Source organism: Felis catus, chromosome A1 (genome assembly GCF_018350175.1).
Source record: "Felis catus isolate Fca126 chromosome A1, F.catus_Fca126_mat1.0, whole genome shotgun sequence".
In the NCBI taxonomy this organism is placed as follows: domain Eukaryota; kingdom Metazoa; phylum Chordata; class Mammalia; order Carnivora; family Felidae; genus Felis; species Felis catus.
The window spans coordinates 189337179-189359949 of record NC_058368.1 but is presented as its reverse complement, the minus strand read 5'-3'; the positions used below and the strand labels follow the sequence as shown (position 1 = coordinate 189359949).

Sequence of the window (22771 nt, the reverse complement as noted above, 5' to 3'; positions counted from 1 at the left end):
CAAATTATAAGAATATCACTAAACAAATGACACAGTGTAATTTTTTAAATGTATAGAAGATTTGGGGTACCTGGAGGGCTTAGTTGGTTGAGTGTCTGACTCTTGATTTCAGCTCAGGTCATGATTCCAGGGTCCTGGGATTGAATCGAGTTTCTGGCTCCACACTAAGTGTGGGACCTTCTTAAGATTCTCCCTCCTTCTCTCTCTCTCTCTCTCTCTCTCTCTTCCCCTCTCTCCTGCTTGTTCTCTCTTTCTTTCTCTCTCTCTCTCTCTCTCTCTCTCTCTCTCTCCAAAAAAAAAAAAAATGTATAGAAGATTTGAGAGACACTTTACCAGAAACGATATTTGGACAGCAAATAAGCATATGAAAAGATACTCAACATTAGGTAGCTGAGAATTGCTTTAGAGCCATGATGAGATACCGCCACACATCTATTAGATGTTACAAAGAAACAAACAGCTACAAACAAAGAAATGAACAAAAAACCTTGACAATATCAAGTGCTGACAAGGATGTGAAACAACTGGAACTCTCATATGTTCCTAGCAGAAATGCACGTTACAGTCACTTTGGAAAATAGTTCGGTAGCTTCTCATAAAGTTAAACTTTCTATATAACCCAGCAATTCTGTTCCTAGGTATTTACATAAGTGAAACAAAATCTGTGTTTTCAAAAATACATTACACAAAGTTTTATACCAGTTTTATTCATAGCCCTCAAAACTAGAAATAATCCAAATGCCCCTCAACTGTCAAATGGATTAACAATCTATGGAACATAAAGAGGTGAGGAAGCCGGGAATAGAGGAGAAAGCTGTTTCTCGCTAGCCTTGGTTCTCGCGCGCCATGGCGGCCCCCGTCCAGCAGCCTCCTCGGTCTAGCGGTGGAAAGCGCAAAGGGAAAGCTCAGTGTGTGCAGGCCAAGGGGGCGCGGCGCTGCGACGGCGGTGGGCCACCGCAGCTGGAACCCGGGCTACAGGGCCTACTCATTACCTGCAACATGAACCAGCGCAAGTGCGTGGAGGAGGCCTACAGTCTGCTCAACGAATACGGCTACGACGTGTACGGGCCGGAAAAGTTTACAAAGATCAGCAGCCCTCTGGAAGTGAGGCAGAAGATGATGATGTGGAGGCTGCCTTGAAGAAAGAAGTTGGTGGCATTAAAGCATCTACGGAGATGAAGCTAAGAAGATTCCAATCAGTGGAGAGTGGAGCAAATAACGTAGTCTTCATCAGGACACTTGGGATAGAACCTGAGAAATTGGTACGTCATATTCTTCAGGATATGTATAAAACCAAGAAGAAGAAGACTCGGGTTATTCTACGAATGTTACCTATTTCGGGCACATGCAAGGCTTTCTTAGAAGACATGAAAAAATATGCAGAAACATTTTTGGAACCCTGGTTTAAAGCTCCAAATAAAGGGACATTTCAGATTGTATATAAATCTCGAAATAACATCCACATGAATAGAGAAGAAGTTATCAAAGAATTGGCAGGAATAGTAGGCAGCCTCAATTCGGAAAATAAAGTGGATCTTACCAATCCACAGTACACAATGGTAGTGAAAATCATTAAAGCTGTCTGTTGCCTGAAAAAAAAAAATCTATGGAACATCTATGCAATGGAATATTACTCATCAGTAAAAAAAGAGTGGACTAAACGCTGACGAATTTCAAGTGCATTATGCTGAGTGAAAGAAGATTTGAAGGGATACACGTTGTACATTTTATATGACATTATAGAAGAAGACAAATTAATAGGGACAGAGAATAATCAGCTATCGGCAGGATTTAAGAGTTAGGGTGGGTGACAATAATGGGATAGCATGAGATAATTTATGGGGGGAGGATGGAAGTGCTTGTATCTTGATTGTTATAGTGGCTATACAACTGTGTGGATTTGTTAAAACTCAGAACTGTACACCACAAAGGGTGTCTTTTATTATATATAAATTGAAAGTAATTATTTTTTTTTTAAAGTGTCACTAAAGATCTTTTTTGAGAGAAATGGGGTGTGAAGCTTGAAATTTCACGGATTAGAGAACAGGTGACCTGGGTTAGGTATGGCTCTCTGACCAAGTAGGTGCAGTGAATGGTATGCCGCCAGCAGCAAGAGCTAGTGAATAGTGACTTAACTTTTTAGGGCATCAAGGAGAGCCCACAAGTACCAGGAAGAGACGTGGCTAATAAAAGAAATGATCTTTCAGAATAGAAGTGAGGTCATAGTGTAGCTATTTCAATTGTGAATTGTTTGAGGAGAAAGGGGCCAATAGCAGATTGCTTCTTGTGGAAAAGATAAGGAAGGGAAAAATTACATAAAAAGTAGGATGAAAATGTTCTTCCTTGAATGGTTATCCCCAGAAGCATTATATTCCAAAGAGAATACACTCAGTGGTCCTCACTGAAAATACAATAGCAACCTCCTTATAGAGTGCTTATTCTATGAAGGAAACTTTCCAGTGGTTTAGCTAAGGGTACAAGGGAATCAGAAAGGCCTAGAGGAATATCAACTCTGTCTTTTACAAGCCTAGAGTTCTTGTGAAAACCACTATAATTTTTTTTTTTATTTTAAGTTTCTCCATCTATAAAACAGGGTTAACAATAGCACATGTGTTTTGAGTATTGAGAAAATTAAATGAGATAATGCATGTATAGCATTGAGCACAATGTCTGGAAGCACTCATTAGGAAGCACTCAATAATTTGCAGTAAGCATCACATTGATGCCTCATTTTAGGAGCATGCATATACTTACTTTTTTCAAGTTCATACTTGTATTTAATATTTTTTTGGTCAGCCTCTCATCAACAGGAGATTCTCAAGCCTAAGAAGCATCATCTTACTGCCTAGAGTATATATATATATATATATATATATAGAGAGAGAGAGAGAGAGAGAGAGAGAGAGAGAGAGAGAGAGAGAAAGGGAATTTGAAGAGAGACATCTTATTCCCAGAAACATAAAATTGATTATACTCAATACAAAGAACCTTCAAAAGCAAGCTGTGACTTCCTTGCTCCAGAACTGGTTAACCTGTTGGGATATTTGGTAGATGAATGCTATACCACGCTCTTTCCTTTACTATGCACTAGACTGAAAGGCAGCAGCTGCTCGTGGTGCCCTTCTTCCAACATAGAAAACCAATCTCCCAGCACCAGGGGAGACATTAAAAAGGGAAAAAATGCAAATGCCCAACACTGATTAGTTTTGCCAGCTGCTCTTCTTGCTCCAGAATCAATGGATTGGCCACTTTAGCTGCAAAGTCCATTGGACAGACTCGGGTTTTGTTTTTGTTTTTGTTTTTGTTTTTAAGAAATGGTATTAAAAATAAATAATCTTTTCTAGGTCAAACCTGTCAAAAAAGTTGACAAATGGATAGAGGGTTTAAATAAAGAGGATAGATAATATGTCTATATTGGACTATTACTGAAAATATGTTTGAGTCTGGTTATTTTAAACATAGGATTGCAAACTCAAATGCTTTGAGAATCCAGTCCAGTTATGTAAATGAGTGAGGAAGCATCTGGTTGTGAGGCAACAGGGAGTGAGTGGTGAGTATGGGTCTACTTCTTTTGTTTTCCTACTATTAGGAGACACTTGGATACAAAAACATTTCATTTTTTTCTCAACTCTGCTACAGAGGGAAAAATAAAGAATGTATGATAATAAATGACAACTGATGCAACCTCAAAGATGTAGGACAATCTTGGTTCCCATCTTGGTCATATGGTGGACTGGAGAAGTGCATGCCATACCTGAATTCAACAGCTTTTATTCAGCTCCAGCTAACTACTATTGGACAAGCAGTGAGTCCAGTATTGCTGAGTATTTAGTTATTCAAGAGACACCCAACATCTTGATTTTGATGTGATTTCTCTAAATCACATCACAATTCTGACCATTCTAATTCTGAAAAGTCATTCCATTTGGAAAAATAATCCTGTGGATCAAACACAACATGTCTTTATATTAGTTTTAGCCAGTGGCTATCAATCTGGACCTCTGCTTTGGACTTCAATTTGACAACTGCTGTGGAGTAGAGTACAACTTTTTGGTAGATGGTAATAAATGATAGAAACAATGTACATTATGTTATAAATAATCTCTTGCTGATCTTTAAAAGGATTGTGAATTAAAATGGTATTGTAAAGTATGAAGTTATTAAAGCATTATTCTAAAAGCAAAAGATGGGAAATAGACTAGATATCCACTAATAAGGAATGATTATAAAAATTATATTACATCCAAACAATACTAGGTATCTGTTAAAAATAAGGGAACTCTATAGTACTAATATGGAACACATGCTAAGATACATCATTAAGTAAAAGAAAAAAAAAAGAAAAGAAAAAAAGAAAAAAAGCACAGAAAATGGTGTAAAGCATGCTACTGTTTTATTATTTAAAGTGTGATATATATAATATATATATGTATAGTATAATACATATGTATAATATGTATAATATATGTACAACATAAGATGTATGATATATATACACACACAAATTATGCTAGATTTAAATAAAATATAGAATGATATGTAAAATATAATCTCTGGAAGAACATGAAAGGAAAAGATAACAGTGGTGGCTCCCTCTGGGAAAGAGATGGAGCCTGGGGAACCAAGGACAGGGATAGGGGCAGACTTACTTTTTTTTTCATGTATATTTGGCAACATTTGATTTTTTTACCACATGTGTATATTCCCCATTCAAAATAAATGTAATTAAAACAACAACAACAACTTCTAATCCACAGGAAATAACCTCTTCTAAAAAGGTAGTGACAGGGTAGGGATGGGTTGCCATAACATAGAGAAGATGGACATTTTTTTAGGAAATGACATGGCTAGTATGTGCTTCATCATCTTTCTACCATCTGCTCCTGAGGGACAATTATATTGGCTTCAATGGATGGTCACAGACTCCAATATGAAATAGGACACAGTCCCAGAAGTTATTAATTTTTATTATCAAACTCACAGGATCCTACACACAAAGGACCAAGTGGATACCATGGCAGTTTAAGTATATGGCACTTGCTAGCAGCTGGGTTTTCCTATTACGCTGTCTATTCTTTGTTATCTATATCATCTTCTTTGGGATTTGCTCATATGCTCAAAAACTGTCTTCTGTTGGCTTCCCACTTCCTTTTCTTGGTCCTGAGTTTGTCTCATTTATGAGCATGATTAGTGTCAGCTGTTGGTTTTACAAAGGATTTAGTGTTTCCTAGCATATACCTGGATTTGCCTGAGGTTGTGTTGCAAATATGCACCTCTTGTGAGGAAAGGAATGAGATAATGAATGGACCTTCTTCATTTTATGTTTTCAACTTTATCTATAGCTAGGTAGATATGGGTATGTAAATAAATATGAATAGGTACATAAATATACATATATATGAAACAATATAACAGAAACTGACAATGGTGACTGACTTTGGGGAGAATGCATGATAAGTTCTCTTTTTATACCCAATAAGCTGATTGTGGAATTGACAAACTGTATTCCCAGTATTGCAGATGCTGTACTTAAGGAAAGGAGAAATGACCTAGTTTGAGATATATAAACTGTATCATTCTAAGGAAAACAGAAAAAGTCAAATATCTAATCAGTTAGGGGAAAGTTAGGTAATTTAATAAATGATATTGAGAACTTGGCTAATCTTAAAAAAATGTCTATTCCTACCTCACTCTTTTCACCAAAAAGAGGTTGTCGAGTACAGAAATAGAATGGTCCTCAGGACCCCTGGCTCCTGGTATTCATAGCTTTGTGTAATCCCTCTGGAAGGATCAATGACTCTCTTCTAAACATTGTAACGTGAAAAAGGTGAAATGTATGTGATCACATATGTGTAATTACATAATGGTGTAAGGTCTTGCTAGAGTCTCTCTCTCTCTCTCTCTCTCTCTCTCTCTCTCTCTCTCTCTGGATTTGATGAAGGAGGATGCCATGAATCCTATAGCATTAGGAAGTGAATTTGCACAACAGACTGACAGAGCTTGAAAGTGGATCTTTCCCCAATTGAACTTCTGATGAGACACAATTCTAGCAAAATCTTGATCAGAGTGTATACAATTCTAAGCAAAGGCCCCGGTTAAATAATGCCCAACTCCTGATCTGCAGAAACTGTGAGATAATGAATGTGTGTTGTTTTAAGCTGCTAAACTTGTGGTAATTTGTTATACAGCAGTGGAAAACTAACACAGTTCCATATGGATTCATGGATTAATTGTAAAAAGGAAAGAAAAAAAAACCATACAGATCTCTAAAAGAAAATGTGATGGAATACTTTTGTAATCTTGAAGTACAAAAGATATTTCTGAAGAAGAATTAAATCCCCAAAACCATACACAAAAAAATGACTGACAAATTTGACTACATAAAATGTTTAAAATTGAACATGGAAAAAATACTATGCTATAACTAAATTTCCTTAATTCAGTGTCTGCAAATAAAGAGATAAAATCACCAGCTGAAAGAAAAATGAATCAAGGATATTAACAATATGTTCAAAGAAAAAGAAACATAAATGTCTTTAGCATTTAACAAAATGTTCAACCTTATTCATAATTAAAGAAATACAAATCTTCAAAAATGAGATTTCATTTTTCACTTAATAGATTTGTGAAGATGGAAAAACTTGATAACACTGGGGAAACAGATACGCATATGCTATTGCTTGGAATGTAAATTGGTGCAGATTTTTTAGCAACAGAAATCAAAATTTGTGGCATACCTACATAGGTCAGTCTTTGTGTATGAAGTCATTCAATAGTCATGCCCACACATGTGCAGTGACTTTTGAATAGGAAAACCTAGAAGTAACCAAAATACTCATTGGTAGAAGGCCTATTAAGTAAACTCAAGGGTACCTTACTATGAAAAAAATTGTCTTCTGTGTATAAGTCATGATAAAAATAATTTATAAGCTCTATTAAGTTAAAAAAATCAACATTCACACAGAGAATGCTGGTAATTTGCCCCTACTTTTTCAAAAGGATATATTCTAACAAGTTGTGTGTGTGTGTGTGTGTGTGTGTGTGTGTGTGTGTGTGTGTAATTGGAAAAGAAGAGTGTACCTGAATTTGACCTCAGCCTAGGAAAGTGTCAACATGGGGGTGGAGACCTGGATATGTATGCCCCTATAATAACATATTCTAAAAAGCAGTAGCCAAGATGAAGTATTAAGAAAATTACTATGATCACAAGAATGGAGGTCTGGAAGCAGAAGACCAGTAAGATGGGAAGGAGTAATCCTCCCTCATCTTGGAGGTCCGTCAGAGAATCAGTGTATCCTGGCAGTTTATGGTTCTAGCAAGCAGAGAATCCCAGATGTGCCTAATTCTGGAGCAAAAGCTGTTTGCTTTCTGTGAAATCAACAGATAGCAGATGCTGTTATCTGGGCACTGGGGTGGGGGTCTGAGGATGTACAAGAAAGAATAAGAATTAGTCTCTATAGTATTTTTTTATTCACTGAATTCAAACATCTTGTAATAATCTATTCCTGGGAGTCAAATTTGTCATCAAGTTCTAGGTAGTAGTTTTCACTTCTATTTGATCTTCTCAACTAATTTTTACAGGAATCTCAATACTCCTATTCTGTAGGTGGGATTTATAGAGGTAAAGCTCTTCTTTTTAAAGACCTTAGAAAGTGCTCTCAGGATCTGGGAGGAAACATGGGGATGTAGAAGGTTAATGAAAGATTGAATCCAGCTATGGAGACCAATTTTTAGATACCTCAACCAGTCCACAAGATAATTCATCATCTTGCCTCAAACATGCTAATTTTCTGTATACTCTGTCTTCACAAATATTTTTTAGCACCTCCTATGAGCTCAGATAATGTTTCTAGGACACGGGGACATGGTGAACTAGATAGACATGGATGTTTTTGCTCTTTTGAATAGAGAATTCTAGAAAGGAAGATAGAGAATGAGGGAGTAGCAAATAAGAAAGTAACATTATAGAAGAAGAGATAAAGAATAAGAGCAGCATCTACACAGCAAAGTTTTGATAAGTATTATAAAAAAAAGAGTGAAGCAAGGTAAGAGGACAGAGATTAGTAGTGGGGAGTAGGGGTGGGGAAAGTAGTATGCTTAATAAAGACTGTCTGAAGGGGAGTTGTTTGAGGACAGATCTGAATAAAAGAGAGAGGATCATGGGAAAACTGAGAAAAAAAAAACTCAAGGGCAAGTGGTGGGATGGTCGTGAGCTTGCCTTGTTGAGGGAGCAGCAAGAGCTCCAGCATAGCTAGGCAGAGCTGAGCAGGGGGGGATGTGCAAGGAAATTGAGCTCACAGGGGTGGGAAGAGGCCAGATCACATAGAGCATTTTAGGGCATGATGAGGAGCTTGGATTTTATCTGTCAGGAAGCCATCAGAAAGATGGAAGCAGAGAAGAGATGGGTTTTGATTTATGTTTAGAAAAGATGGCTCTGCAGTGGGGAAATCATAGGATATGGAAGCAGGGAGTTATAAGGAGACAGTCTCAGGTGACAGGTCATGGGGACAATGAGGAGGGTAGAGGCAGGCATGGGGAAGATGAGTGGCTGGGTTTTAGAATCCACAGGATTATTTAATGGATTAGATATACAGTGAAAATGAATGATGAAAAGTATAAGGTTGACTTCGAATTTTGGTCTGAGCAACCAAGTTATGAAGGTGGCGAGGACCAAACCATTCCACTTCTCTGTTTAAGGCACTTGCTGATTCTATAGCACCTGCAGATTCTTTAGCATGGCTTAAAGCCTCTCCCATAATCTGCCTGACCTGCCTTTCCAGGCTTCTCTCTAGCTCCCCTGTACTCCTCCCTGTGTTCTCCAGCAACTACCTTGTTCTACGGCACACCTGCTGCTTTTTGCTTCTGTGCTTTTGCTCAGGCTCACTGCTCACTATAGACTTCCTGGGCTCCTTATCATTCATGCCTCAGCTTGAGCATCACTTCCTCCAGGAAGCAGTTTCTGATTTCCCAAATTTAGATTCATCCCATTCTCCAGTTATGCCTCATTTTTAAAAAATAATTTCCTTTTTTATGTTATTTTATTTATTTATTTATTTATTTTTAATTTACATCCAAATTAGTTAGCATATAGTGCAACAATGATTTCAGTAGTAGATTCCTTAATTCCCCTTACCCATTTAGCCCATCACCCCCCCACAACCCTTCTAGTATCCCTCTGTTTGTTCCCCATATTTAAGAGTCTCTTATGTTTTGTCCCCCTCGTTTTTATATTATTTTTGCTTCCCTTCCCTTATGTTCATCTGTTTTGTATCTTAAAGTCCTCATATGAGTGAATTTATATGATATTTGTCTTTCTCTGACTGACAAATTTCGCTTGGCATAATACCATCTAGTTCCATCCATGTAGTCACAAATGGCAACATTTCATTCTTTTTGATTGCTGAGTAATACTCCATTGTGGATATGTGTATACACACACACACATATACACATATATATATGTATATATATATATATGTATATATATATATACATATATATATATGTATATGTACATATACATCTTCTTTATCCATTCATCCATCAGTAGACATTTGGGCTCTTTCCATACTTTGGCTAAATTGATAGTGCTGCTATAAACATTGGGGTACCGGTGCCCCTTCAAAACAACATACCTGTATCCCTTGGATAAATACCCAGTAGTGCAATTGCTGGGTTGTAGGGTAGTTCTATTTTTAATTTTCTGAGGAACCTCCATACTGTTTTCCAGAGTGGCTGACCAGCTTGCATTCCCACCAGCAGTGCAAAAGAGTTCCTCTCTCTCCACATCCTCGCCAACATCTGTTGTTACCTGAGTTGTTAATGTTAGCCATTCTGACAGGTGTGAGGTGGTATCTCAATATGGTTTTGATTTGTATTTCCCTGATGATGAGTGATGTTGAGCATTTTTTCATGTGTCGGTTGGCATCTGGATGTCTTCTTTGGAGAAGTGTCTATTCATGTCTTTTGCCCATTTCTTCACTGGATGATTTGGGTTTTGGGTGTTGAGTTTGTCTAGTTCTTTATAGATGTTGGATACTAACCCTTTATATGATACGTCATTTGCAAATATCTTCTCCCATCCCATCGGTTGCCTTTTAGTTTTGCTGATTGTTTCCTTTGCTGTGCAGAGGATTTTTATTTTGATGAGGTCCCAATAGTTGATTGTTGCTTTTGTTTTCCTTGCCTCTGGAGACATGCTGAGTAATAAGTTGTTGTGGCCAAGGTCAAAGAGGTTTTTGCCTGCTTTATCCTTGAGTATTTTGATGGCTTCCTGTCTTACAGTGAGGTTCATCCATTTTGAGTTTATTTGTGTGCATGGTATAAGAAAGTGATCCAGGTTCTTCTGCATGTCGCTGTCCAGTTTTCCCAGCACCACTTGCTGAAGAAACTGTCTTTATTCCATTGGATATTCTTTCCTGCTTTGTCAAAGATTAGTTGGCCATACATTTGTGGGTCCATTTCTGGGTTCTCTATTCTGTTCCATTGATCTGAGTGTCTGTTTTTGTGCCAGTACCATACTGTCTTGATGATTATAGCTTTGTAGTACAGCTTGAAGTCTGGGATTGTGATGCCTCCTGCTTTGGTTTTCTTTTTCAAGATTGCTTTGGCTATTCTGGGTCTTTTCTGCTTCCATACAAATTTTGGGATTGTTTGTTCTAGCTCTGTGAAGAATGCCAGTGTTGTTTTGATAGGGATTGCATTGAATATGTAGATTGTGTTTTGGGTAGTATTGACATTTTAACAATATTTGTCCTTCCTAACCAGGGGCATGGAATATTTTTTTCCTTTTTTTGTGTGTCTTCTTCAGTTTATTTCATAAGTTTTCTATACTTTTCAGTGTATAGATTTTTCACCTTTTTGGTTAGATTTATTCCTAGACATTTTATGGGTTTTGGTGCAATTGTAAATGGGATAGATTGCTTGATTTCTCTTTCTGTTGCTTCATTGTTGGTGTATAGGAATGTAACCGATTTCTGTGAATTGATTTTATATCCTGCAACTTTGGTGAATTCATCAATCAGTTCTAGCAGGTTTTTGGTGGAGTCTTTTGGGTTTTCCCTATAGAGTATCACATCATCTGTGAAGAGTGAAAGTTTGACCTCCTCCTGGCCAGTTTGGATGCCTTTTATTTCTTTGTGTTGTCTGATTGCAGAGGCTAAGACTTCCAATACTATGTTGAATAACAGTGTCAAGAGTGGACATCCCTGTCTTGTTCCTGACCTTAGGGGGAAAGCTCTCAGTTTTCTCCATTGAGGATGATATTAGCATTGGGTCTTTGGTATATGGCTTTTCTGATCTTGAGGTATGATTCTCCTATCCCTGCATTCTTGAAGATTTTTATCAAGAAAGGAGGCTGTATTTTGTCAAATGCTTTCTCTGCATCTATTGAGAGGATCATAGGGTTCTTGTCCTTTGTTTTATTGATGAGATGAACACATTGATTGTTTTGCGGATATCGAACCAGCCCTGCATCCCAGGTATAAATCCCACTTGGTTGTGGTGAATAATTTTTTTAATGTTGGATCTGGTTGGCTAATACCTTGTTGAGGATTTTTGCATCCATATTCATCAGGGAAATTGGTCTGTAGTTCACCTTTTTAGTGGGGTCTCTGTCTGATTTTGTAGTCAAGATAATGCTGGCTTCACAGAAAGAGTTTGGAAGTTTTCCTTCCATTTCTATTTTTTGGAACAGCTTCAAGAGAATAGGCATTAACTCTTCCTTAAATGTTTGGTAGAATTTCCCTGGAAAGTCATCTGGCCCTGGAGTCTTGTTGTTTTGGGATATTTTTGATTACTAATTGGATTTCTTTACTGATTATGGATCTGTTCAAATTTTGTATTTCATCCTGTTTCAGTTTTGCTAGTGTATATGTTTCTAGGAATGTGTCCATTTCTTCCAGATTGCCCATATTATTGGTGTATAATTGCTCATAATATTCTCTTATTGCTTTTATTTCTGCTGTGTTAGTTGTGATCTCTCCTCTTTCATTCTTGATTTTATTTGAGTCCTTTCCTTTTTCTTTTTGATCCAGCTGGCTAGTGGTTTATCAATTTTGTTAATTCTTTCAAAGAACCAGCTTCTGGTTTCTTTGATCTGTTGTTGTTGTTGTTGTTGTTGTTGTTGTTGTTGTTGTTGTTTGGTTTCAATATCATTGATTTCTGCTCTGATCTTTATTATTTCCTGTCTTCTGCTGGTTTGGGGTTTATTTGCTGTTCTTTATCCAGCTCTTCAAGGTGTAAGATTAGGTTGTGTATCTGAGATCCTTCTTCCTTCTTTAGGAAGGCCTGGATTTCCATATACTTTCCTCTTATGACCACACTTCCTGCGTCCCAGAGGTTTTGGGTTGTGTTGTTATCATTTTCATTGGCTTCCATGAACTTTTTAATTTCCTCTTTAACTTCTTGGTTAGCCCATTCATTCTTTAGTAGGCTGTTCTTTAGTCTCCAAGTATTTATTACCTTTCCAACTTTTTCCTTGTGGTTGATTTCGAGTTTCATAGCATTGTGATCTGAAAATGTGCATGGTATGATCTTGATCTTTTTGTACTTGTTGAGGGCTGATTTGTGTCCCAGTATGTGGTCTTTTCTGGAGAACATTCCATGTGCACTGGAGAAGAATGTATATTCTGTTGCTTTGGGATGAAATGTTCTGAATATATCTGTTAAGTCCATCTGGTCCAGGGTGTCATTCAAAGCCATTGTTTCCTTGTTGATTTTTTGATTAGGTGCTCTGTCCATTGCTGTGAGTGGGATGTTGAAGTCTCCTATTATTATGGTATTATCAATGAGTTTCTTTATGTTTGTGATTAATTGATTTATATATTTGTGTGCTCTCACATTTAGCACATAAATGTTTACAATTGTTAGGTCTTCTTGGTGGATAGACCCCTGAATTATGATATAATGCCCTTCTTCCTCTCTTGATACAGTCTTTATTTTAAAGTCTAGATTGCCTGATATAAGAATGGCTACTCTGGCTTTTTTTTGTTGACCATTAGTATGATAGATGGTTCTCCATTCCCTTACTTTCAATCTGAAGGTGTCTTTAGGTCTAAAGCGGGTCTCTTGTAAAGGGCATATAGATGGATCTTGTTTTCTTATCCATTCTGTTACCCTATGTCTTTTGATTGGAGCATTTAGTCCATTGACGCTTACAGTACTGAAAGATACAAATTTATTGCCATTATGTTGCTTATAGAGTTGGTGTTTGTGGTGGTGTACTCTGGTCCTTTCTAGTCTTTGTTGCTTTTGGTATTTATTTGTTTGTTTGTTTATTTATTTATTTATTTATTTATTTATTTATTTATTTATTTATTTATTCATTTTTGCCTTCAGAGAGTCCCACTTTGAATTTCCACAGAGCTGGTTTAGTGGTCACAAACTCCTTTAATTTTTGTTTGGGAAATTTTTTATCTCTCCCATTTTGAATGTCAGCCTTGCTGGATAAAGAATTCTTGGCTGCATATTTTTCTGATTCAGCACATTTAATATATCCTGCCACTCCTTTTTGGCCTGCCAAGTTTCTGTGGATAGGTCTGCTGCAAACCTGATCTGTCTTCCCTTGTAGGTTAAGGACTTTTTATCCCTTGCTGCTTTCATGAATATTTCTTTGTCTGAGTATTTTGTGAATTTGACTATGATATGGCTTATTGATGGTCGGTTTTTCTTTAATCTAAGGGGAGTCCTCTGTGCTTCCTGTATTTTGATGTCTCTGTCTTTCCCCAGGTTAATAAAGTTTTCTGCTATGATTTGCTCACATAACCCTTCTACCCCTATTTTTCTCTCTTACTCTTCTGGGATCCCTTTGATTCTGATGTTGTTCCTTTTTAATGAGTCACAGATTTCTCTAATTCTTAAATCATGCTCTTTTGCCTTTATCTCCCTTTTTGTTTCTGCTTCATTATGCTCCATAAATTTGTCCTTTATATCACTGATTCTCTGTTCTGCCTCATCTATCCTTGCCACCATGGCATCCATTCCAGATTGCAGCTCAGTTATAGTGTTTTTTATTTCATCCTGAGTAGCTTTTACTTCTTTTATCTCCACAGAAAGGGATTCTAATGTACTTTGCACTCCAGCTGGTATTCTTATTATTGTGATTCTAAATTCTGGTTCAGACATCTTGCCTGTATTTATGCTGGTTAAGTCCCTGGCTGTCGTTTCTTCCTGCTCTTTCTTTTGGAGTGAATTCCTTCATTTCATCATTTTGAAGGGAGAAAAGGAATTAATGAGGTAAAAAAAATTAAAATTAAAAACATTAAAATTCAACAATATATTAAAATTAAAATATTAAATACAAACATACACACAAGAAAATCGAATAAAGGATGCTACATCCTAGGTGTGTTTTGGTCTGGGTGTTGAAAGGGGCTTGATACATAAGAGAAAAAAGGGAAAAGGAAAATAAAAGCAAATCATTTGAAAATTTGAAAAAGTGAATACACTACAGTCAAGTAAAATGAAATGGTGGAAGTGAAATAGGATTTGAAAACATTTACACAAAAGTGAAAAATATAGTAGAAAAAAATTAAAGAAAAAAATTTTTAATAAAAATTGAAAATAAACATGATTTTTTTCTCTTTCTATATTCAAGAAAAAGAAAAGAAACGAAAAAGGAAAAAAAGAAAAAAAAGAAAAAGAAAAAAAAAGAAAACAGATGGACGAGTGAACAGACTAAAATATGACTGAAATTACTTTGTTTTCCCCTAGAAGTCAAACTATTAAGCACTTTATAGTCCATAAACTAAGCAGGTGAAGAGACTTGTGTTTCTGAAGAGTGTGGTTGGCCCAGTTGGGCGGGGCTTAGTGTAACGGCTCTGCTCTCCTCTAAATGGCACTGCTAGCCTACTGGGGTGGAGTGTTGTGGCACTCATAGGTGTGTATGTGCGTGCACAGGAGTGGTGAAAATGGCATCACCCAGCTACCAGGTCTCTAGTATTGGAACTGCGCTCTCCCAGATCAGCAATCCCACAATCATCCCTTGTCTTTGGCTTCCATCCACTCCCCGCTTTTACACCATCCGTAAGCAAGCTCCAGGCAGAACCTCCCTACTGAGTTTTATCTCAGATGTGGCTGTGTTTCCTGACCCCTTATTTCTGAGGGACTGCAGCTTTGACACATTCTGTGTCTCTGAAGGAGGATCTCCCGAGCAATGGCCAGGTGCAGGCCGCACCCTGAATGTTTGTGGTATTATGCTGCTGCCGACGTCCAGAGACTGTGGCTGGGTGCCAGCCCACTCCAGAAAAAGTGCACATTATTGTGTAGCAGCAGCGTTTCAGGGATGGTGGCAAATCACAACACACATCTGGCACCAGGCTTCACCCCCAGTGACCTTGTTCCAGCACCAGTGAATGTGGTTGTTCTCCTGGGTCCACTGGCACCTTTGCCTTTTGGAGAGTCACACAGCCTCTACCAGTGTCTTCCCAGCAGGGGAACTGGCTCTTCCCATGTGCCCCTAAGACCTCTGGACTTCACTCTGCTCCTGGGGATTAGCCCTTTCCACCAGAGCACCACCGTGTATGGACCTGCAGAGTTTCAGAATCTGCATTCTGCCTGTTTATAAAGTCTTAATGGAATTTAAACCCTCTCCTTTCAGCTTTTACTGTATTCTCCTCCCTCTCCTCCTCCCCGCCCCCACACCCCGCCTCTCCATCCTCAAAAGCAACTCCCTGCCCTCTGCAGCTTCTCTCTCCCCCAGTTCACCTCTCTGGACCGCATACCAGCTGAATTCTATGGCTCATGTTGTGCAGGTTGTTGTGTTAATCCTCAGATCTATTTTCTATGTGTGCAGGATGGTTTAGTGTTGGTCTGGCTGTATTTCATGGACACAAGACACAAAAAAAAACCTTCCATGCTCTTCCGTCCTCTTGGCTCCTCCCCCATTTTTTATGTTTTGTATTTGTTTTTGAGATAGAGACAGAGCATGAGCAGGGAGGGTCAGAGAGAAGGAGACACAGAATCCAAAGCAGGCTCCAGGCTCTGAGCTGTCAACACAGAGCCCGATGTCAGCTCAAACCCATGAGCTGTGAGATCATGACCTGAGCTGAAGTCAGATGCTTAACCAATAGAGCCACCCAGTCACCCCTAGCTATGCCTCTTTAATGGGCTGAGCTCTTTTTGAGGGAAAGTAGCTCATTTCATTCATTTTTTGTGTCCTTTGGGCCTAGCATAGAGCCTGGCACATAACAGATGGGTACAAATAGTGTTTGATGAATGAGTACATGAATGCAGACTGGTATGTACATAAAACTAGGTAGCATTTGGGGTTAAACATTAAATGATAGTACATTTTTTAAAGTATGTAGATGTATAAAAGATGAAAACAGGAGCCAAGTACAGACACTTCATAATTTTGAATCCTGAGTTTTGGACACTAAGACCATGTCTAGAACCATCAGGGAAGCTACATGATCTCTGTAAAGGCTTTGCCCAAGTGGGTTTTGGGGCTACATACAGGAAGGAAGAATTTAGTCTAGAACTAAGAGGATTACGTGCAAGTTAGGCATAATCTGACCCTCCTTTTTATCCTTCCTTGAAAACACCCTACCTCAAAAGTCATTCTTGAGACATCTCCTAGTCTCCATGTCTCTTTAATTCTACTTATAATCCAGACCATGCTCTGAGATACATGATCTGTGGCCCTTCTACAACCCTCTCCCCACTTCCTTTATATACAGCCACTCTACCATTCACCTAACCCCGACAGAACAAAATACAGTCCTGTCACAATCTTGTGGCAAGCTAGATCTCCCAGCATTAAATCACCATTAAGGGTTGCTGTGAGTTTGCTAGCAGCTTAAGTTATTCCCCCCTCCTTTCCTTTTCTCTCATTTAGAACTCAGCTAAATATTTCCTGCTATGAGAAGGGAAATGCTATAAAGACAAAGGATCGACTACCCTGTCCTCCACAGGTGCACTTATACCACAATTAAGCAGGAGTAGAGCAGAGGAATTCCTAGAAAAGCCCCTTCAGGCAGAGCAGTCTTGGCTTGTAGAGCTGTTGGCAGTAGTAGAGAATGTGAAGTCAGCATCTGCATAGCCATTTATGAAACGCTTTCACATCAGGTATTTCATTGTATCCTAACAGGAATCTTATTAAAAGAAGTATTATCATGCCCATTTTAAAGATAAGGATATAAGGATAAAGAAGACGTGGTGTGTGTGTGTGTGTGTGTGTGTGTGTGTGTGTGTGTGAATATTACTCAGCCGTAAAAAAGAATGACATCTTGCCATTTGTAGCAATGTGGATGGAGCTAGTGAGTATTGTGCTAAGTAAAATAAGTCAGTCAGAGAAAAATAAATACTATATGATTTCACTCTTATGTGGAATTTAATAAATAAGACAAATGAGCAAAGTGGGGGGGAAAAGAGAGACAAACCAAGAAAGACTCTTAACTACAAAGAACACACTGATGGTTACAAGAGGAAAGGTGGGAGGGAAAAGGGGCTAAATGGGTGATGGGCATTAAGGAGGCACTTGTGATGAGCACTGGTGTTATAAGTGAGTGATGAATCACTAAATTCTACACCTGAAACCAATATTACATTGTATATTACACTGTATGTAACTAACTGGAATTTAAATAAAATTTTGGAGGCAAATAAAAGATAAGGAACCCAGGGTCCAGAAGTGTGGACTTGTTAACTGGAACCTCAGGACTGAACACAGAACCTCTGACTTGGAGACTGGAGATCCTGAGGAACTTTGAAGATTTACTAAGTGATTTTTTTTTCTTTCTCAGGTCTTCCCCATGCATGTCAGCCTCTGAAGGTAGACATACTAGGTTCAAATGTTGGCTCTGCCATTTACCAGCTGAGTGACCTTGAAGAAACTGCTTATTTCTCCTTCTACCAGCTACAGTAATGGCACAATAATATTGCTTAACAAGCAACTGCAAAACTTCAGTGACACACAATAATAAACATTTATTTTTGCTCAAGAATCTAGAGATTGGCTGGGAGGTTTTGCTGATCCTGGCAAAGCTCACTTATGTGCCTGTGGTCAGCTGGTGGGTCAACTGGGGGCTGGTGAGTCAGGTAACATGACTCAGCTCTTCTCCATGTTCCTCTCATAAGATAGCAGGCTTACCCCAGGTTTTCACATGCAGTAGCAAAGCTTTAAGAGAGATCATAGAAACATGCAAGTTTTCTTAACACACAGGCTCCGAACCAGCATATTGTCACCTCTGTAAAATTATTTTGGCCAAAGCAAGTCACAAGATCAGCCTAGACCCTAGGAATGGGGAAAGAGATTCCATCCTTTGATGAGAGGAGCACAAAGTCACCTGACACAGGGTATACATACAGAGAGACCATTAAATGGTAACATTAGTGTAAAAAATCACCTCAAATCCCTGAGTTCCTTTGTTTTTGCATTTTAGAAATAGGGATTAAAACAATATCCATCACATGGGGACATTGTAGGGATAAAATGAGCCAATGCATGTGTACCATAGTGCATTGTATATAGCACATGTAACAAGTGCACACTGTTAACTCACACTTATTATTTTGGATCCCTATTACAGAAGAAGGATCCCTTTCCCTGCTTCAGTTATGCAGAACATTTTCAATCCCCTCTTACTTCTCCTTTAAAATATTTTTGCCTAGGGGCACCTGGGTGGCTCAGTCGGTTAAGCGTCCAACTTCGGCTCAGGTCATGATCTTGCGGTCAGTGAGTTCAAGCCCCACATTGGGCTCTGTGCTGACAGCTCAGAGCCTGGAGCCTGCTTCAGATTCTGTGTCTCCCTCTCTCTCTATTCCTCGCCTGCTCGCACTCTGTCTCTCTGTCTCTCTCTCAAAAATAAATATAGATTAAAAAACTTTTTTTAAATAAAATATTTTTGCCTAGAGGGTAATGCCAGTACATTAGCTTCTTCCCACAGCACTCTTTGTTGTATATTAGAATTTTGTATGAACATTTACTTAGATGATATTTCAGGATCTTCAGTCACTGATGAATACCATGCCCTTAGTTATAAAGAAGTTTCATGTACAAGGTAACTAGGATGCCTGCGCAGTGTGGAGGGAGGCTCTGGTATACTCCAGAAGACAGTCATGTGCCATGCTCCATGACATTCAGTTGCCAGCACAACCTGTCCATGTGCCTCCTAAGTTTGATCATACCTAAATTCAACCAGTTCATAAATTTCTGCTTGTGTTGCATCATTTTACCTCTTGAATGCCTGTGGAGCTTGCTTTCTGTCTAAATTATTCTCTTTGTCAAGGACCTGAACTTGGTGTCTTGCACTTAGGTACTTCCTTAATGTGTTTACTCCGGAGGAAGGATTAGCTCATTTCTGTTTCAATTTGAAATTCAAAATAAATAGTATTTGATAACAGCCTTCTCTCTTTCTTTTTTCTTTCTCTTCTTCCAGTATAGAACACATGCCAAGCATCAACCATGTCTTGGAAGATGGAAGAGAATAAGAGCTGGACCCTGCCCTCAAGGAAACTATGATCAGGTAGGGGACCTGGCATGCACTCACATAGGTAGCTATAACACAGGCAAATGTGAAAAAAAAATGGGGGGGGTGGCGTATGACAAGCAAGATTTAAGATTTAAAGAGAACTCATAGGAGGGAGACTGGGCTTCTACTGGTTGATAAAGGGAGCCTTCATGAAATAGGTGGTCTTTCAGCTGTCCTAATGGATAAATGAGAGGTTGCCAGTGTTTTTTTTCTTATATGAAATTGCTACAGGTTTTACAGAAAAAAATAGGAAAATGTAAATAAAAGTGAAGTGTAATAAAAGTGAGTCATGTTTTGTGTAAGATGTTTGTTGGTTGATTACACAATATCCTTTATCATGCCACACCAAAATTCAAAGAAGGAGGGAAGTGCAATCCTACCACAGGTTTGAAATGATAGAAGAAAAGACTATTGGTTAGCAGAAACAATGACTTCTGTACTATGTTCTGGTATAAGGAGCAAAAAGTTGGAAAGTTCTTCAATTCCTATGACTTTGTGGCTTGCCATATCAGCTCTGGACTGCCCATCTCCAGACTTCTTCCACTAGAGAGAATAAACCACCATGTATTTAAATCATTATGATTTTTGGTTTTCTGTCACAGGGAGCCAAATCTAATGGATTCATATCTCCCTCACCATTTAGGCAAAAAAGCAGATATTATTTGATGAATGTACTGGAGAGGAGACATGAGTCTTTGAGGGTAGCCATGCTGTCAGTGGCTTCTGAGAGGAGCAGCCATGGCAGTGCCTGATGTGTGCATTCCAGTTTTGTGTCATGTGATCATGCCACCCTGCACATGAGTAATTAATTGGATCAAGGCCACAGGCACCTGTCTATCGGCTGATCAGACCACTGGCCATGAAATGGCCTGGCCTAAGAGCTCTTCCCAGTGCAGGGGCTCCATATTGGGTGATGACTGACTGACTGAATCAGACCCTCACATTTATGTTTTGAATTTGAGACACAGAGAGCAGTAGAAAGACACTGAGAGAGCAGAGAGGCTGAGAGAAGCTGCATTCATTACATAATGTCAGTCCCTGGAGTATCTGGCTACCTCTTGCAGAGCAATATCACAGTTTTGAACAGTTAGCAGGGGGTTCAGTTCTCTGTGAGGTCTGGCTGTGTCAGTGCTGAGACATTTCTTGCCTTCCCTTTCTTCTTTGTGTGACCATACAATAAATTTCCTGTGACGTGATAAAAAATTAGAGACCGGCCAACACAGTGTGTGTCCTCTTCCTACGATCTATACTGTATCTATCGATGATTTAAAAAAAAAAAGTTAGTGCTTATTTTTTATTTTTGAGTGAGAGAGACAAAGTGCAAGTCGGGGGGGGGGGGCAGAAATTGAGGGAAACAGAATCTGAAGCAGGCTCCAGGCTCTGAGCTGACAGGAGAGAGCCCGACGCAGGGCTTGAACTCATGAACCGAACTCAAGAATGGTGAGATCATGACCAGAGCAGAAGTTGGAGGTTTAACCAACTGAGCTAACACTGGTGCCCCCTTGTTGATAGTTTTTTAAAGGGTACTTTCACCTAACAGTATGTCATGATTGCCTTTCCATGCTGTTAAATATTCTTTACAACAGTATATGAACTGGTATATAGTACTTTATTGTATGACTTTATTATTTAACCAATCCTTACTGTTGGATATTTAGGTCATCAACTATGCTTTTGTTTGTGTGTTTTTTGCATATATGCATGATGCTAGGTAGGAGTTTGATAGGAGGGTGTTTAGTAAGATGCAAGACATTTTAAACCAGGGATATGGCATGAAATAAACACAAAGTTGTGAAGTAGAAAAGCACAAGGCATGTTATCAAATAATCAAATTTTGATAGTGTTGGTTACATATAAGGAGATAGTAGCCAAATTATTGATAGGCTTGAATGCCAAGTTAAGTTATGGCCATGGATGAGGATTTTGTTTTTGTTTTTGTTTGTGTGTACATGGACAGAAAATCTGGACTATCTTGGGGTCAGTCTCTCTGTCTTTGCAAGGCTAGTGGTAGTATTTTTTTTAACATTTTTTAATGTTTATTTATTTTTGAGAGAGACAGAGAGACAGAGTGTGAGAGGGGAAGGGGCAGAGAGAGAGAGGGAGGCACAGAATCCAAAGCAGGCTCCAGGCTCTGAGTGGTCAGCAGAGATCCCAACGCAGGGCTCGAACTCACAGACTGTGAGATCATGACCTGAGCTGAAGTCAGACATTTACCTGACTGAGCCACTCAGGTACCCCACGGCTAGTGGTAGTGTTAAAGAGACAGTCAGCAGAGGTTAATTTGGCTCATTTCATACTAGTGTGATTTATAGTAAATGAACAAAACTACCTTTTTTGTACTTTGTATTGTGCTTTGTTAAAAAAATAAAATACTGTGATTTCAGGGGACTTTATCAGTATAGAAATAGTCTTAAAACAAATAATATCCTAAGTAAAGATAATTCTGTTATGGGTTAATACCACCACTTCATATTTGTGTCAACTTTTTGAATTTTTTTCAAAATATATAAAGTGATCCACTGGATCCCCAAAATAGCCTAGCCCCAGTGGAAGGTAACCTGCCCATTTTACAGATGAAGGAACTGGGATTAGGTGACTTAAAGATGTAGAGTGTCAGAGCTAGAATGTCAGAGCTTGATTTTTCAAGGTCACCTGAGCCCATGTCTGCAATTTCTGGGGGTGACAGTGAGGTTTAGCTTAGTTACTAACCATCATCACACAGTTCTTATGTGAAGGAGGTAGGCCTGTGCCCCCTTCTGATTTCACATCCTGTTTTCATTCCCCTCACCATGATGTCATCCAGCCAGTTGGCAGCAGAGTCTGGATGGAGGACCAGGTAGACTGATTTCAAGTTCAGTGCTTTTTCCAAAACACAAGTGGAAATACCCTTGTCCTACTTTCTTTCCTCAAGGAATTCAAACTTTAACATGCCTAAGAATCATCCAGGAGCTTGTTAAACATGGAGTGCCTCAGGCCCTGCCCCCAGACACTCTTCTTTTGGTGGGCCTAGGGTTAGACCCAGATATGAGTATTCTTCACAAACTCCTCAGGTGATTATGAGAAAGGTGGTATACAGAGCAGACTTTAAGAAACACTGCCTGTCGAATCTGGAGCTTGAAATCTGCCTTGTCTCCTCTTCAAGCATGCCTGTTTTTAGAAATATGACTCCAGCCCCACCTCACTGTAACCCCTTATCAGTTCTTTGTGTTTTGCAAATTGCATTTGCTCTTCATTTATGGACAAACCAGGTCAGCACTGCCAGGCCAATAAGAGCTGGATTTTCCCTGGCCTCATGCATC

General features: G+C 38.8%; 1 protein-coding gene across 1 annotated transcript; it reads left to right on the top strand.

Annotated features, from left to right (window-relative positions):
• The first annotated feature begins 588 nt into the window (after positions 1-588).
• Positions 589-1682, top strand: LOC101091757 (THUMP domain-containing protein 1-like). The gene is given in 2 exon segments (XM_045056920.1): positions 589-1078; positions 1081-1682. Coding segments are annotated over 2 exon segments (819 nt in total). The 5' UTR covers positions 589-846; the 3' UTR covers positions 1668-1682.
• The last annotated feature ends 21089 nt before the right edge of the window (positions 1683-22771 follow it).